We start from the raw sequence: 18,318 nt of genomic DNA, 5'->3' as shown, positions 1-18,318 counted from the left end.
CAAATCCATATCAGTCAATGGTCAATGAGTCTATGCAATACGAAAATCCATAGTCAATAAAACCAGTCAATGCCAGCAGCAGGCAAATCGATAAATCAAGCTCAATCAATACACGTCAATCTCGAAGAAATCCGTACATAGAAAAAATCAATCAATACCGTCAAATCAGTCGTGTAGAATCAATCAATCAAATCAATCTATGCTATCTAGTCAATAAAATCAATCGGAAAAAGCAATACGAATAAATTCAATCTATCCTATCAATAAATCAAATATGTAGCAAGTCAATACAATGTGAATCAATAGTATCAATAAGTCTATAGGCAATACTATCAATAAAATCTATAATATACAGTTCCATAGCAATGAATCTATATACAATATCTATATCCATCCTATCCTATATCAATGTCAATAATCAATAGTATTCATGCTCAAATGATCAATCAATGAAATCGATGAAATCTACAATACAGTAAATCCGATCAAATCAATAAGAGAAATCGATAAAGCAGTAAATCCGTATGTCAATACAGTAAACATGCATTCAATACGATAATACTGAACAAGTACAATCAACTGGCTATGTTGCTGTTGTAGAATCCATATTGCTGTTGTAGATATCCATACGTTGGTTTCAATAAAAAGAGTCGTCACTCTATTGCCCGTCGGCCGCCCGTCGGCATATCTATAAACCCCTTATGACTCCCATCTATATTGCTGTTGTAGAATCCATATTTAAAGGAAAGCCCGTCGGCCCACCATCCTGTACAGGTCAATTCAATCTCCAACCAACGTTCAACCAGGTTCCACTTGTGTTCCAGTATCAATAATCAATCAATAATCAATTCAATAGTCAATATTAAAGCAATCATATCAATATTCACATTCATATCTATTCAATCTATCAATTTTATGTGACCAAATCATCTAAGACGACTCTCTCTAATCTTTTCTGCAACTAGAGCTACTTCAACCATACTCATTTTGCATTATATCTCTAAGAGTAAAGTCACTTACCCAACTGAGCATCATTATCTCTAGAACGCTTAACTAAATTTTATGCTTCTTTTTTAATGTCCAACATTTTGCACCATAAAGCATTACAGGTCTCACCACCGTCGTATAAAGCTTTTCCTTATGTTCGAGAGATACTTTTATACCGCACAACGAGCCCAATGCATTCCTCAAATTGAATTCTGCTAATAATATCTCCATCTATTTCACCATCAAATAAATAAATATAAAAGTATATATCAAAGTTTAAAATTTCCTTACTGCACATTATCGTCGACCTACTCGTAACACTAACTAAACATTATTTATTAATGAAAATAAATTATCCTCATCAAATTTTATTCGGAATGATAATAGCCTATAAATTTATTTTGAGATAATTGCAATATAAAATATATGTGCATTGCACGCATGCTAAAGTAGTTTTAATGGTTGTGAATCTCGTCATGATTAAAAATTTAATAAGTATATTATAAGAAAAAAATTCTTTATTAATGTGTTCTTCAATAAAAAATAACTAAATATTCTTTTTAAAAATATTAAATGAGTAATATTTGTTAAATGAAAATAAATATTAAAAACTCCATATTACCTAATTTTTGAAGTCTTCTTGATCTGCTTCTTAGTTCTTACCGGTCAATTATGAAGTGGATAGAGAAGAAATGACCGTTTTGCCATCGCGTGATTTCATTCGATCTGACGGCTGAGGACTGCTTGCTCATTTAAACGACGTTACGGTGCCTACCGGCGGGGAACGGCGTTAGATCGGTAGGAAATTAGGGAAACGGTTGCGATTGGCGATGTTTGTTTGGCCTACGGGATTCTCTCTTCGGAAATAAATTTAATATTATATTATTTACATAAAACTATATAAAATTTAATTCACATGAATATTTTATCATTACTTAGGCTTTCTTTGTGACATTTTTTTTTATTATTTTTTAAAACACTGTTATAGTAAAAAAATCTTTTTTTTTTTTTGGGAAATAGTAAAAAAAAAAAATCTTTAGTTTAAAATTTTTTTACTAAAAAATTGCTTTAAAAAACAGTAAGAAGGCTTCATTTTGTAGAGCTTTATTACTGTGTTTTTTGAAGCAGCTTTCTAACACCAAAATTTTTTGAACGAGAAATTCTTGTACTGAAAAGTTAAAAGCGGTAAAAAATTGTCTCAAATAAAACCTTAGATATTGATCTAAATAATATCTCATTTTTTGCATAATAAGTACATTCAAGTTTTATTTAGGACAATTTCCTTACTGCTTTCTACAATAGCATTCTAACATTTTTTTTTTTGGAAAATAGCAAAAATATAGTTGTTGAAAGCTATTTCAAGGAAGCTTCAACCTCCCCTACTTTCATAGGACCGACTTTAACTTCGTTTATGACGATTTTTTTATTGTTTCTTAAAGCAGAGTTTTAGTACAAAAATTTTAAAACTCCGTTTTAAAAAAACAATAAAAAATTTGTCTCAAACGAAGCCTTTATCTTGTGTTCTCCTAAGAGCATCATAATCATTTCTCTAGCCCGACTGCACATTATCGTCAACCTACTCGTAGCACTTGATGGCTCAGGCCTTCTATTGGATTAATTATTTTGTGCAGAATTCGGACGGGAAGTACCGTCCGATTTATCATTATGAACACATGTTGCATTTTTACTGTTCAAAGAGACAAAATCGAACTGCGCCCACACAAAATGATCTCTCCTTTCTATTGACGTTGTTGAGCAAGCCAAATTTTTATCTATCTCAAAGCCTAATTAGTGAGGCTCTAGCCTCGTAAAATAACCGCAATAAAATCTCTTCAGACCATCTAACAAGCAAAAAAATCAAACACTAGCTTATCTCTTAATAACCAACATATACGACAAACAAAACACATCTAGCACAGCATGAACAGTAGCATTACAACCTCACAGACATAGAAAAACTTCTGATAATTTCTTCAAACACACTTGAAGCCATCAGGGACCTCCTTCTTGCAAGAACTAACCACAATGCTCAAGCCCACATTCCATTCCACACCAATACCAAGCGCTTTCTCCTTTATCACTGTGCAGAGGCAAGCGGCAACCTCGCCGGCCGCCAACCCGTCGATCAAAGAGCAGCATTTTCTCGAAAGCCGGCCGCCGGCCACCGCATCAACCACTCCAAGAAGCTCGACGCAAGAAGCCAGCTGGACCACGTCGCGCGGGCAAAATGGGTTTGCCGGAGGCCCTTTGGGAGGAAAAATTATAGCCGGCGTAGACTTCGGATGGCGTGGAAAGGCGGCAGGAGTTGCGGTGGCGGCGGCGGAAGAGGAGGAGAAGAAGAGGAAGATGAGGAGGGGGAGGAAGAGAAGGGAGGCAGATGTGTTGGTAGCCATGGTGGCTATGGGTATCTTTGCTGGAATGAGAAATCGGTGGGGTATTTAATTGGTTGAGTGGGTTGGGGAGATGATAGCAATTTTAAGATTGGGGGAGGGCTAAAGTGAATATGTTTGTTTTGGATTTTTATGTAGGGGGAAGATGCGATCTGAGGCTCTGACGGGTCACGAAGATTACTATTGGCCTCTAGGAAAAATATTGTATCGATATAATTTTAATATAAATTGCATTAAACTACATAAATATTTTATAAATTGCAGAGTATTTTTAACGAAATATAAGATGGCATTGCAGATGTAAATATAAATTGGGTGAGGACATTTCGGTTAAATTTTTTGTTGTGATGAATTTTTAGGAAATTAAATTTATTTTGAAATCAGCATAATATAAATTTAAATAGATTTTAGTTACATTGTTCTTATTTTAAAATAAAATTAATAAATTTGGTATTCTTCTTGATCAATTTTTTTGACAAGTGTATTAATAAAAAAGTATTATTAGAGGTCGTTTTTATATAAAATTGAATTCAACTCTTTCATGATTTATTTGGTGAAAGTGTTTTTAAAATACATGTATTCTAAAGCGAGTACATTATTCAGTCTTCGTTTAGAATAATTTTTTACTGTTTTTAAAGCAACTTCTCAGTGCAACCAATTTTTGAAACTTGCTAAAAGTTTCAACTCTTTTATGACAATTTTATTTATTTTTTAATTACTAAAAGTTGATTTAAAAAGAAAACAATAAAAAAATATTCCAAATAAAACTTTAAGCGAATTTCAAATTCTTAAAAAAAAAAAGAGGATAATACAATTATCCTTGATAAGCATTTTTAATATAAACAAATAAATAACAATAAATATTTTTTTATAAAAAATGTCCATAATAAAAATTACGTCCATCAATGAACGTGATTATAGTGGATGTGAGGGTTTTTACGCAGCAGAAGAAAACGATGAGCTTACGTTTGGAATTATGCGTGTGTAAATTGGACATTGGCACGTGCCATCTCTCTTTTACCTGTCCTTCTCTGACCTATCATGTAACAATATGTTTTTGACAAGAAAATTGCTTTTTATTATTGCTTATTAAAATAATTTTTTTAATAAAAAATTAAAATTTTTATACTAGAAAGTTGCTTTAAGAAGCAACAAAACAGTAGTCCCAAACAAAGCCTAAAAGATTTTAAATTTGAGTTTTACGTATGTGATGTGTGTATGAATTTGTCTTAATAAACTTCGATTAGCACTTATCCCATCAGGTGATAGGCGAAAATGTGAAATCTAAGATGATTTTTTTTTTAAATGTCGGGGATTGTAATCATATATATTCAAAATTAATAATTAATGGGCTATAATAATCATATAATATTATTTTCTTAAAAAAAAAAATTCGAGTTCATGTCTTATAATATTCAAAATTTTATAAATATGTCAGTTCTTTCATGTGTTAGAGAAATATGTCTGAATGTTTCCTAAGAATTGAAATTCTTCTGCATTGATTGCAGATTATTAATTATTTTTTAAAGTTTGCTCCACTACAAATGAATTTGAATAAATATTGGTTGAGGTTGAGACCATATGCTATAAAAATATGATCCATGATGGAATATTCTTCTAATCATAACCAAGAATTTGTCTTTGTTATTTGAAAAAAAAAAATTACATACATACTATCATATGCTACTCTATTTACATATTTAACACCTAAAACTTTAATGTTACATACATACCATCCATAGTTCATTTTTATATCAAATATGAGTGGTAGGAAGGAAATATGAGTGATATATTTGATATTAAAATAATATATGGTGGTATGTATGTGATATAAAGTTTGGGGATGTTAGATATGTAAATAGGATGGTATAAGGTAGGGGTGTCAATGCGGGTTAACGGGTCGGGTTCAGGTCAAATCCGGAACTGACCAGCACTGTTCGGGTCAACCCGAACCCGACCCATTTTTAAAAACGGGTCAGGTTTCCGAACCCGACCCAATTCAGGTCCGGGTCAACTCGACCCGACACGTATGACCGGAAGTTCACCTAAACTTGCTAGTTTTTGGGTCAAAATCAGGTCAATCTTCGATTTTCAGGTCAAAAAAGGGTCAATCTTGGGTTTCCGAGTCAAATAGGAGTTTTCGAGTCAATTTGGGGTCATTTTCGGGTATTTGGGTCAAACCAATCCCGACCCGATTTTTAAAACGGGTTGATTTGTTGAACCCGAACCCGAACCGTTTCGGGTCCGGGTTGACCCTAAACCGGATTTTTCCTGATCGGGTTCGGGCAGTGTCAGAAATTGACACCCTTAGTATAAAGTGGTATGTATGTAAATTTCCCAAAAAAATCAAGCTTTGAATAGGGTTTGAAAAAAGATTTAAATTAAAAAATATAATAAAATAGTTGAATTGCAGTGTTGCATATTCAAATAGAATTTGTCCAAAGCTCGACATGAAACAGCAAATTTAGAGAGCAAAAATAATAGATCACACAAATAATTCAAACAAAATATGGGTCAGATAATGTTCAATTCAAACATGCTTCATACATCCTGTAAATAACCTTTAAACATAAAGTACAATAACCAACTCCTTATTCAAAAATTGTTGTCAGTGCATGTTTTCCTAAAGCCACAAAGCAAGAACTATCATCCCCAATTCAATGTTGGGATGGTTTGGGCATAATCAAGTCGCATTGATTTGATACAAGTCGATGCATGAATGTTTGCGAGGAGAGTGTTGAATTCAAATTTACTAGCGAGTCTACTGAAAGGGCAGAAGAACTTTTGAGTGAGAGTAGAGAGTGTTGAGGGAGAGTAAAGAGTGTATAGGGGGAGTAGAGATCTCAAACAATTAGAATTCTCCCTACAAGTCAAAGAGATCCCATACCAGTTGAGGTAAGATGTTGTGGTAAGCATTTGTAGGGTGAGTAGGGAACCCTGGGTGAGAGCATTCCAGTAATTGAGCTTGGATGAGCGGATAATGGTTATATGATGGGAGCCAGTTATTGAGGTAATAGTGAGCGATGATCTACTTGTCTGACGGACCATATTTAACTCTCACTGCCTTGGACAAACTCCGTTGTTGGTTCAGGCAAGTGTTAGAGGCAACTCCTCTTAAAGAGCAAGCGTTTTAGTAATGAGTAGGTTTGATACTTGTTAAGACACTTATGAAAGCATTAATGCATAAACAAAGCGCGAGGTAGATGTGGGAGGCTCTAGTCAACACCTTTGGATTGAACCAAATTGATCCAATTCTATTTGATTTAGTTACTTAAAAATTTGACCATGAACACGGTTATGGATTCATGTGACCTTAGTGACTGTGGAAACATCATGCTTATGTAGCCATTTTAACTATAAATGTGTTGGGATCGTTCGATAGTCAATGAATTTATGAATTTTTTTAGCCAATTTTGGGTGACTTGATTTGTATTTTTTTTTTAGCACTAAAAATCACGCTCAATTCAAAATCTAATTTCAAAACCCCAAAAACATTTAACAAACATTAATACATATGCATATTTATATATTTTTTATGATAGAATTAAAATTAAAAATAAATTAAATTTTGTTTTGATTAATATTTAATTATCATGTGTGAAAATGTAAGATGCAAATCATAATTTTCTTAATATAATACATAACAAAGTAAAAAATTCTATAAATATTTAAAAAAGCTATACATCATTTTTCTATATCAAATGATTTGTTATTATATTTTTATAATTTTATTTTAATAATTATTTATATTAAATTTATTTATTAATAAATGAAAGAGCTATTAGAATTCATAAAATTAATGTAAAATTTGAATTTAGTTAATAATTAAGCTGAAGAACAAGTGGGTACTCGTTTACACCATAATTTAGCTGTCCAATTCTTTCTCTCTCGCCTTTTTAATTTCAAGAGAGGTCCTAACCATCGAAATCCATTGGGGAGGAAGGGCAGAAGCGATACAGGGTCGATCAACATGGCGATCCTATACGCGCTGGTGGCGCGGGGCTCTGTGGTCTTGGCGGAGTTCAGCGCGACGCAGACGAACGCGAGCGCGATCGCCCGGCAGATCCTCGAGAAGATCCCAGGGACAAACGATAGCCATGTCTCCTACTCGCAGGATCGCTACATCTTCCACGTCAATCGCACCGATGGCATCACCGCCCTGTGCATGGCAGATGATACCGCCGGCAGTGAGTGTTTCTCCCTCCCCTTTTCGACATATTCCGTTGCATTTCATCGATCATGCTGCTGCTGTTTTCGCACTTGATTTTTTCCCAATTCATTTTTTATTTTGCATCGTTATAGACAAGGACAAATGAATGATTCAATAGCTCGAATTGGATTTCTTAATCCCTACTTTTTTTTTCCTTTTTTTGGGAGTTATAATTAGGGTTGAGGGATTCTCCGTGATGATTTTGGGGATATACTGATGGTATAATGTGGTTATTAAAGTTGAGTTTTTTCCTTTGGCCCCTCATATAGTTGCGAGATTGAGTTTCTAAGAATAAATGTTTTAGTAAAAGTGGATGGTAGATCCGTGTGGCTTGGGTTGGAGCCCCTCTTTTATCTTGGTTTGTTTGCTTTCGTCTACCATATAATATTATGTTATTAGGAGATATATTTTTGGATGACTGTTTCTGTTTACTACAAATAATTCTTAAATGATATTTCTGTCAAATAAAATAAAGATTAAGCAAGATAAGATGGTGAAGGCTTAATGTGAAGTTGTTTTCATTTAACATAGATTATTAAGAGAGAATACTTGGAATTCTATAGTTGAGCCAAACTTTATGTTGGATAAGACGGCCAGCTTCACTAAAATGATTGATGTAGAAGTACTAGGGAATGTTCAGAGATTTATTGTACATTTGTGAGGATAATGGGTGGAATTAGAAGGTATAAAAGTTATGAAGGAAAAGAAAGTTAATTTTAAGGAGTGAAAGAAAGTAAATATGGTTAAGATTATTCCCTAAACCCTAAAGTCTTGAAAATAGAGTTGAGAGAAAATTTAAGGTTTTAATTATTTAGGATTTATAGAAAGGCTATATACTAAGTAAGCAATTTATGTGTGTGTGTGTATTAGTTAAAGTTATATAATTACGGTAAGAGATTAGTGATTTAAAAACTTCTAATCAAACTAAATACATTAAAATTGGTGATGATAAGATCTTAGTCAAAGATGAAGATATAAGGAAAGATGGAAGTGGTACTTTGAAAAACTATTAAATGTGATTTTTAAGGAAAAAATCTTTGTGCAATTGAATAAGTAACATATTAATGTTATATATTATAGATTCATAAACAAATAAAGTGTATTTAGCTTTTAAGAAGATTCTTAAAGATAACTTTAGATCAATATAAGATTCGCATAAACACTCTCATGAAAGAGCCTAGCTTAACTGGAGAAAAATAAGAGTCATACTAACACTGACCTTGGGTTTCCTTAGAAGGTTGATGCTTACTCCATAATCCAATAAGCCTGATGCTACTTCTGAGGCTAGGTCATTGAGTTTGTGTACCTATTGAGGCTTGAAAGTTATGCATGACATCAGAGTAGTTTGCTAAAGAACTGTTTTCAAAGAAAATTTGAATTTAGGAGGATGTCAAATGATTAGAGAAGTATTTTGGTACTATATTCATAAACAAAGTAAAAATTTTAAATTACGATAATTTAAGAGAATTAAACTTGTAAGTCAAGCAATTAAGTTGTGGGAGAGGCTAGTGGTACTTATAATAATTACTATTAAATAAATGCTACACATATGGATAGTCTTTATAATCTTGAATTTGGATTAGAAGATAATGTAAAAATCAATTTTTTTAGAATAGATTAATGAATTATTATGATTTTGAACTTGAGAAAGAGATGATAATTATTAGAGTGAACTTAAAAGGACGGGCCAAGAGAAAATTCGTGTGTGTTCGTAATAAGAGTTATAAGTAACATTCATATGGCTTGAAACCCTTGTCGAAAAGAAGTCAACAAAGTTTTGATTGATGCAGTAGAGGCAGAGAGGTGCATTTAGTCTATGAGCAGTAACATCTTAATTCTCTCCATGAATTTGGAAGAGAAACTTAACATTATTAGCACTTTGGTTAAAGGTGGATGTTGCAAAATGTACCTATGGGTTTAAATGCTCATATAAGTAATGCCAATATAATTATCCATTTATTTTATCTTTAGCTGCGGCGGAAACTTTTCATTTGCATGGATATCTTATACGAGCACACAATTAGACACTCTTTATGTAAATATTTACTTATCTATCATAGAAGCTTATAATGAATGGTTGGAACAACTTTCTGCACAAATAACTTGTGTGTTTTTTTCATTGGAACCTTTCATATGGTATCTTAGTGCTAATTTGGAACATTTTCCTTTTCACAGGAAGAATTCCGTTTGTATTTCTTGAAGACATTCATGGAAGATTTGTGAAGACATATGGGCGTGCATGCCATACAGCTCTTGCTTATGGCATGAATGATGAATTTTCTAGGGTCTTAAGTCAGCAAATGGACTATTATTCAAATGATCCTAATGCAGATAGGATTAACCGCATCAGAGGTGAAATGAGTCAGGTAGAGTTGAAATCCATTTTCAATCCCATAGCTAAATTACACGTACATCATGATTGTACAGATTAGCTCAGAGAATATAAGTACCCATACTTTCTTATTTTCCCTGATAATTTTCTCACCGAATCAACTACCAAGAACTTTCATTTATCGAGTGATTTGGTTCTTATCCTAACTAAGCATTCCAAGGAAATTTCTTTTATTGACTAAATAATTGAGATTTTACATTGACATTTTTAGCCTTCTAATTGGTAAAAATATGTATCTATCTGGGTGTGTACTTGTGTTTATTTATTTCTTGTAGAGATGTTTGTATTGGAAAGAAGGGAGTAGGGGCTTTAGATGGGTAAGTTGGGAGAGATAGAACTTAAATGCCTAAAATAATGTATTAACTCAAATTATGTGAAACAATTCAATGCATTTTTATATCTCTAGAAATAATACAACTGCTTTATACAACAACTAAGTTTAAATGAAGTGATTTTTTTCTTTTCAATCCCAATCAGTGCTCTACTCAAATTATTTGAATGAAATTATAGTCATCACCATCATTAATCTTATCAAACTATTTGTGATCAGCTTTTTGAATCCTCATTTTCTATTTGTTCATATTGAATGTTATTTGAGGAGCTAGACTTATTCTTTGCAAATCATTTTGAACAACCTCTATTCATATTACCTTAGGTCCATCATTTTTCTTTATAATCCTCTTATGTTAATTTCATCTACTCATTTAATAGGCATATTTTGTATCCTTCACTGTACATGACTTAGGTCTATTTTCAATTATCCTTTCTTCAATTGATGTTATTTCATTTTTTTCTGTTAATATAACAATCCTTAATTTATCTTTCTTAGTTGTATCGCATGGTATCTTAACATTCTCATTTATTCCTTTACTCAACTTATATATTAATGATTTATTTTCATCCGGTGCTTAGCCCCAAACAATTTCGTTGGCCTAATTGCTGTGCTATAAAATTCATCATCTAAATGTCTTTGATAATCTGTTATTGCATAAGACTCTTGAGTTCTCTCTCCATTTAAACTATTTAGCCTTAAATAGAAATTATATCACCATTTATAACTCTATTTATTTGTATAATAGATCCAAGATAACTTGTGAAGGCTAGGTATCACTTTATCTTTTAATAATATTGATCCATAATTTATAATATTATACTACTAAAAAAATTGCATATCATATATATAATTTTGCTTGACTAATTTAAAGTCTTGTATCTTCTAGATTTTTTCTTCATTATTCTAATTTTTCACTTTTTTCAATAGATGTCTCATTGATTAGAGCTCTCAAGGAATGTCACTTTGAAAATCCATTTGTAAATATCTCTATAACCAATATAAAAGAGCATAAATTCTGTGTTGATCTTTCATGCAAACCTACTTTAATCAGAAACTCTTGGATCACTTAATTCTTATTTCTAATACTAGTCAGTATACATTATATATTTTAATAACATCAATAAATCTTTCATGCGTGTCTCAATTTTTGTAGAGCTTGATCAACTTGTAATAACATTCAATGAAATCACATGGCATGTCTCATAACATACTATATAGGTACGAATTGCATAGTCTGGCCATCCAGGTGGTTATAATGATTCTACGATTCCATGAATTGATTACACATCAGCTTTTTCTTTATCAAACAATCAGCTAAACTTATTCTGTTGCATGATCACCAGTAATTCATTATACATATTTATGGGATTAAATTTCAAAATAATCCACCGACTATTCGTAAATGGCAATTTTAATCCCAGAGTATAACGTTGCTTCAATTTAGTCTCTTGACTATACAAAATTGATCCAAAATGGTCCATTCGGAACTAAATTGGGATCAATTTTGTAAAGTCGAGGGACTAATTTGAGATCAATTTTATATCACAATTACAACATGAGATACTATGTTGGATCAATTTGTATAATCTCCAAATTAAATTGGGGCAACATGCTACTCTAGGACTAAATTGTGCATACACAAATAGTTCGGGGAGATTTTTTTGCTTATTTATATTATTGTCGCGTTATTTTTTAGTACTTTGATTTCATTTTGCATATTTGGACATATGCGTACTACTTTTATTTGTTTACGAGTTATTAGTCATTCTGTAAGCAATACACTATTAAAGTTAGTTTCCATCAAGTGCATTTCCAGCCTTTAGTTGTCGGGGCTCCTCCATTGAGGATTTCGGCCAGGATTTGAAAGCCCTTTTAGATACCTTGGACGTTTTCCTCTTGGCAGTCTCCTTTCACCTACCTGTTGGAGTTTTTTCTCCATCCTTTTTTCCTGTATCATATTCTCTACAAATGTTCAAGTGCAATCAAGGTCTTCTTTGAAGTGATCCTTCCACACATGCATTTGGCCGCTGTATGACAGATAGGATGGAGGTTTCTACTACCTTATAATAGGCTTTCTCACTACTTGTGATTTCATATTTGCAGCATCTGTCAATCATTTCATATTTACTACATTCTTACCATGCTATATTTGAATTCAATAAATGACATAATGATTTGGCTTGTGTGCACATCAATTTCCTGAAATACCATTAGGATGGAAGGTAGATATTTTGATCAAAGGAATAGTAAATTGAATTTTTCAGTTTGGGTCTTTATGTTTTTCACCAAAATGAAAGGGAAAGGGGATGGTTCTTTATATTTATGTATTTTTTTATGGAATGACAGCAAATATTCACCTTCTAACTCGTGATGCATTGGGAAGCATACTGTTATAGTCACCTATTCGTTGTTCATGTTTTATTGTGTTTGATTTGATAATTAGCTCAAGTTCGATAGGTTTTATAAGCTCTTTTATTCAATAAGCCAATTAAGAACAATTTCTTATTTGATTGTGTGGCTCTATAATAGCTTCACTATGTTTATACATACAAAAAATTGTGCATATACATGCATGTATGCTTATATATGTGTATATGCGTGAAGTAGATATTATATTCTTGGACAACTCTTGTCAGCTTGATAATATAAACATGCATATGGATGTATGCATGCATGCATGCTTGTATACTATTATGATTAGGAATATGTATATTATATAATTTACATGTGACTTTCAAGTGGACATTACATTCTTGGACACCTCTTGTCAACTTGATAATTTAACGAACCAAATACTTAAAAAGATTTTTTGGCTTGCTCACTTAATAAGCTGATTAGAATAACACTTAAACATAAAAATTTTTGACTATTTAATAAAAAAAAAAGCTGAGTAGAATAACACTTGAGCTCATTGACACCCTATCTCTTATCCCTTTTGAAGCTTAAAAATTAAGAATGTAAGCAGAATAAGCCTTTTGCAGTACCCTAGAGCTCGAGAGCTTGCATCTCTTAGTTATCTTATTTTTTTGTGATTATTGGAAGCTTTCTTTTACTGCATTTACTTGTGTAGGTAAGGAATGTCATGATAGATAATATTGACAAAGTCCTAGAAAGAGGTGACCGTTTGGAATTGTTGGTTGATAAAACTACAAGCATGCAAGATAAAACAATCCGCTTCCGAAAGCAGGCTCGCCGTTTCAGGAATACCGTGTGGTGGCGGAATGTTAAACTCACGTAAGAAAAATCTTTCTAAGTATTCTTTTCTGCACTTGTGGTTTATATGGTTTTGTATGATGCCTGTTATGCCCATTGAATGGAGATCTAGGATCTTTATTTGTGTGTGAAATATACTAAAACGTGCATGTGCTTTAGGGTAGGTTGTTTTGTGGAAATAAAAAAATGCAGAAAACACTCATATATGCATGATTTCATAATTTTTTTGGAGTAATCCTTTCATATTTTGCATTGGTTTTTGGCATTTGAAGCACTCATCTCAATTGCCTATTTTTTGAACATTGCAAGGGCAGCAATCAAACCAACTTTCTTACCTTAACTTTATTTGGAAGCTACGTTTTTGTTGTTTATTTTTTAACTTATTAGTTTTTTTTTTTCTCCCAGTAAAGATAATGAAGTCTTATAATTTCCATTTTCTGGTAATTGCTCCTGTCCTGGCTGCTACCTGCATTTCTTTTGTTGACAATGTGTATTGCAGGGATCTTACCTCTCAGTACAACGCCCAAAGCCCTCCTATTAAACTCTCAACAATCACCATAGTTCAAATTGTTTAATAGAATTGATATGAATTTACTTGTTTAACCTTGAATGAATATCATTTTTAAAGACTATCATCATTAGTTTTGTCCTAAATATTCGAGGCATTGTTTAAAATTGCGTATTTGGGTATTGAGGCATTTTTCATTCGTGAGGCGATGCCCAAACCTCAAGGCGTTTTGAGGCGTAAGCCTCAAAATCAAAAGATTGCGTAAACATAAAATGATAAATTTTTTATATACTAATGAGTGAATAATATAAAACATAAAAAAGCATAAGATATGAAATGAAATCAAAATATCCCAATAATAAGACAACATGAAATATAGTTCAACTCAAAATTCTATCTTTCCCAAATCTCAGTATTCTTTTCATTAAAATATAATTTCAATTTCCAAAAATAAATAGCAATGACATATCACATAAGAACTCATAAGTCATCAGCACTGTCATCACTAAGGGTTCTTCATTTGAATCATCATTATGATGAACTGCTCTATCTCCTTCCTCCTCTCCTATAGAGTCCAATGTCGAGCATTTACTTCAAGATTTATGTAAGTTTTAATATATATAGCGTGAGGCGAGGCGGGCCTCAACCAAGTTGAGGCGCAAGCCTCATAAAAAAAAACTCGAGGCATAAGCATCAAGGCATTTTTTACTAGAATTGCGCAAAGGCGGACCTCAAGGCGAGCCTCATATTGCGCAATTTTAAACCATGATTCGAGATTAGCTTTATGAGTTAACTTTTTTCATTTATTGATGTTGACTGTTTTCTGCGGTATTAAACTTATTCTTTGCATTTTTTTTAACAATTTCTATCCATTTTGCATTATCCTATTCCTTCCTAATCCTTCATTGTACATATTCAAACCACTGAAACCTATTTTTAATTAACTTATCTTCAGTAAATCTCATTGCAACGTTGCTTTAATATGATCATTTCTTAATCTGTTTTTTCTAGTCTTTCCACCACCTATCTTAATATTCTTCTTAGATATGGGGTTTAGTTTTTATTAATCGAATTGGAGGAGGATGAGGACTTATTGGATTTAATGCGAGGAGGGCTATAAGAAGATTTTAGTGGGAATGGAGATGAAATTAAGTTTGCTCATGGGATGAAAGCCTAGAAAATAAATTACATAAGTGATTATCATTGAACAACCCAAATATTTATTTCCCGATTCTTTTTGTGTTTTCCTTGCATGTATGTCTCTCGTGTTTGTTATTTTGCTCTGTGTACCCTATTTCTCAATGCTCAATTTTGTCCTTGCTTGGCTATCAACAATTTTTTCACCAACCAACATTTGGATCCATACAATATTGCTGGCATAATTTCAATTTTATAAAATTTATTTGTGAGTCTCCTTGATATCCTCTTATCATATAAACATGGATTTATTTCTTTATTTTAATTACCTTGCATTGAATCTAGAAGTTATATTCTCATCCATGTCTTCATTCTTTTCTATAATGAAAAAAAAAAAAAGGCGAGGACATATTGGCCAAAATTTGGTCGAGATGAGATTTCAAACATTTGAATTTGCTTTGAGAGATGTGTAATATAAAAGATAATTGATTATCTATATATTGCACTCATCTGAAAATGAAATCTAAAGGTTTTAAAATTTACATTGCCCAAAATTTTCTCCCATATAAGAAATCCCTGATGATTGAATCTGTTACAATAGGTATTAGTTTAATTGTTAATATCACACCCCCAAAAACCGACATTATTATTATCAATCCCTTATGAGAAGAGTTGAGCTTTGATGTTAGATTTACAACTAATCAAAATTAGTCTAAAAACAATGTAATCTATGATCTAGATCTCAGTTTCCTTCACTGGAACACCAACTCCTTTTCTTGCTACCCATGAACAACAATGATTATTGGTTCATTATGACTGGCCACATGCTCTCCTGTTCCCCATCACTTCATATTTCTTAATGAAGGATGTTTTTGACAAAACCTGAAATGTGAGCTGGCCAATACTTTCAAATGGGCATCAAATTATCTTTCCCTTTTCTCCCCTCTTTCCTTTGTGCGCTTGTACTCCATTTCCTATTACGGTAGAGTTTGTATTGCAAGACTATTTATATTAGACCATCTTCAACCGAACTCCATATCACTGTATGCCCGTTCGTCATTTGCTCCATTCAAACTTCAAATTGCACGCCAAATTCTGGTAAGTGAACAGTGCAACGCCAATATTGGGGTCGGACTGTTCACCTATGCCAACTAAATTTGCTGCGGGATTTGGCGAAGAAACGCGCGAAAGAGGAGAAAAGCGCGCTAAAGATGATTACCTTCGCAGGAAGCACACGAAAGAAGAAATGACGTTCGATTGGAGAAGAATGACTGTATTTTGGAGTGGAAATTGGGTTTTTCGGTTGGAGATGCCCTTACCGCCTTAAGATCAAGATAAATACCTTAGCTGCAATGGTTGAATTTTCATCCATCTTTATACATTGTATTGTAGGTTTTTGTGTGGGAGATCTGATTATATATTCAAACACATCTTGCAGGGCTGCGCTGATTCTTATCCTTCTGATCATAATATATGTAGTGCTTGCATTTGTGTGCCATGGGATCACACTCCCTACTTGTATCGGTTAACGGCTATTTTTTTTATTTTTCTCTCTTTTGTAATATTGCAAACAGTACACGGACAATTAACTTATTTGAATTTGATGATGTTGTATTATTGGCGAGCCGGCGAGGAAAATCACTATTATTGGGCAAATTATTGCGTCCGGTGTCCAGATTCGTCAGGACACCAATCCAGACGCGCCACATCAGCGAAATACATCGGGCCCCGATGTATTTGAGTGACGTGGCGCATCCGGATTGGTTGTCCGGATGTCAAGTGACCGGATGCAATAATTCGCCCTATTATTGAAATGTGTATTCGCATTTTCTTGTGGGAGATTTCAAATTTTTTTTTTTTAATTTCTTATGATCAAATATTCTGATAATATGCCCATTTCGATTTAGGCTTCATTTGGGACAGCTTATTAGTGATTTTTAAAATATTTTTTTTTAATCAAAATTTTTAATTAAAAATTTGTGTACTAAAAAATTATTTTAGAAAATAATAAAAAAAACTGTCTCCATGCTTCATAAGATGTTTATAATTTGTAATGGAAAAATAAATTTTATTGAGATATCCTAAAACATTTTATAAAAGGATGAAATTAATTTTATTATATGTCTGTAAGATCACATGATAATATACTTTTCTATTATTTGATATAGTTTTATTAAATTTTATATGTTTTCTTATGAATATAAAAAATTTTAGTTATAATGTCAAATAATTTGTGTCTTGCAAATATTAAAAGAATTTATTTTAGATGTTCCATCTAGTTAGGTAGAAATAAAGATAAAAAAATTCTTCTAAAGATTTCTTTTTTTTTTTTCCTATCATGATTATGCTTATAAATGTCTAATAATTTAATTATATTAAGAGAGAATATATTATGCATGAAATTAATAAATTGTAGTAAAATTAATCTCATAATGATACAAAATATATCATAACATCTTAATAAAAAATTGTTTCCCTTTTTATGATTATGGCTGTTTTTTTCTTAAATGAAGCAAACAAATATTTTGATTTCATTTGGATTAATTTTCTTATTATTCTTCAAAGCAACTTTCTGATATAAAAAATCATCCCAAATAAAACTTTGGATTTATAATAATGTCTGAGTAATTTGACCACCAACAACAATAATTGATCTTTCTTTATCCTTCGTTTCGTTGCTTCTACGGTTGGAACTTCTGAACCTAAAATATAAAATAAAATAAAAAATTAAGGAATATTATGACATTAGAAAATTTTAAGCAAATTTTATATTTTTTTCCTTATTTTTTTATTATATTTCTAATAGTTCTTCCAGCAAGGTTAGGATTAATGAAGACAGGTTGGTCTTTGCCAGCCTGCTTAAACATTTTTAGCTGTATTGCTATGGTGGATGGAAGCAGATCAAGATATTTTAAAAAAATTGGATTTGTTAAGGATTTTATAAGATTTTGGCAAGATATCGAGGAGTGGGTGCAGTCAATTAAGATGTTAAGGATTGTAGAAATTATTATTATTATAACTTTGATATCTAATTTTGACTATAATTTCATAATTAGGCATTCTCTAATGAAGATATGGATGAACAATTGCAGGCATTTTTAAATCTTTTTCTAAGTTGATAAGGATTGATCATGATGCATATGTTTG

The 18,318-nt window shown here is 32.1% G+C and overlaps 2 protein-coding genes across 2 annotated transcripts; one reads left to right on the top strand and one right to left on the bottom strand.

Annotated features, from left to right (window-relative positions):
* Nucleotides 1-2,960: 2,960 nt before the first annotated feature.
* LOC110093376 (putative lipid-binding protein At4g00165) lies at nt 2,961-3,380 on the bottom strand. The gene has a single exon (XM_020818246.2). The coding sequence runs from the start codon at nt 3,378-3,380 to the stop codon at nt 2,961-2,963; it is 420 nt and encodes a 139-aa protein (XP_020673905.1).
* Nucleotides 3,381-7,256: 3,876 nt separating this feature from the next.
* On the top strand, nt 7,257-16,795 carry LOC110093373 (vesicle-associated membrane protein 711-like). Its single transcript, XM_020818240.2, has 4 exons — nt 7,257-7,564; nt 9,763-9,953; nt 13,384-13,547; nt 16,610-16,795. The coding sequence occupies exons 1-4, from the start codon at nt 7,348-7,350 to the stop codon at nt 16,698-16,700; spliced, it is 663 nt and encodes a 220-aa protein (XP_020673899.1). The 5' UTR covers nt 7,257-7,347; the 3' UTR covers nt 16,701-16,795.
* Nucleotides 16,796-18,318: the final 1,523 nt, after the last annotated feature.

The sequence above is a fragment of the Dendrobium catenatum genome, unplaced genomic scaffold (genome assembly GCF_001605985.2).
Source record: "Dendrobium catenatum unplaced genomic scaffold, ASM160598v2 fragScaff_scaffold_384, whole genome shotgun sequence".
Classification (NCBI taxonomy): Eukaryota; Viridiplantae; Streptophyta; class Magnoliopsida; order Asparagales; family Orchidaceae; genus Dendrobium; species Dendrobium catenatum.
This window is presented reverse-complemented; position numbering and strand designations above follow the sequence as displayed.

Excerpts from the sequence above, each read along its gene's own strand:
- LOC110093376 (XM_020818246.2), bottom strand. The coding sequence starts at position 3,380 with ATGGCTACCAACACATCTGCCTCCCTTCTCTTCCTCCCCCTCCTCATC.
- LOC110093373 (XM_020818240.2), top strand. The coding sequence starts at position 7,348 with ATGGCGATCCTATACGCGCTGGTGGCGCGGGGCTCTGTGGTCTTGGCG. Across the intron at positions 9,954-13,383 it reads TCAGAGGTGAAATGAGTCAG|GTAAGGAATGTCATGATAGA; the intron begins GTAGAGTTGAAA and ends TTACTTGTGTAG. Across the intron at positions 13,548-16,609 it reads TGGCGGAATGTTAAACTCAC|GGCTGCGCTGATTCTTATCC; the intron begins GTAAGAAAAATC and ends CACATCTTGCAG.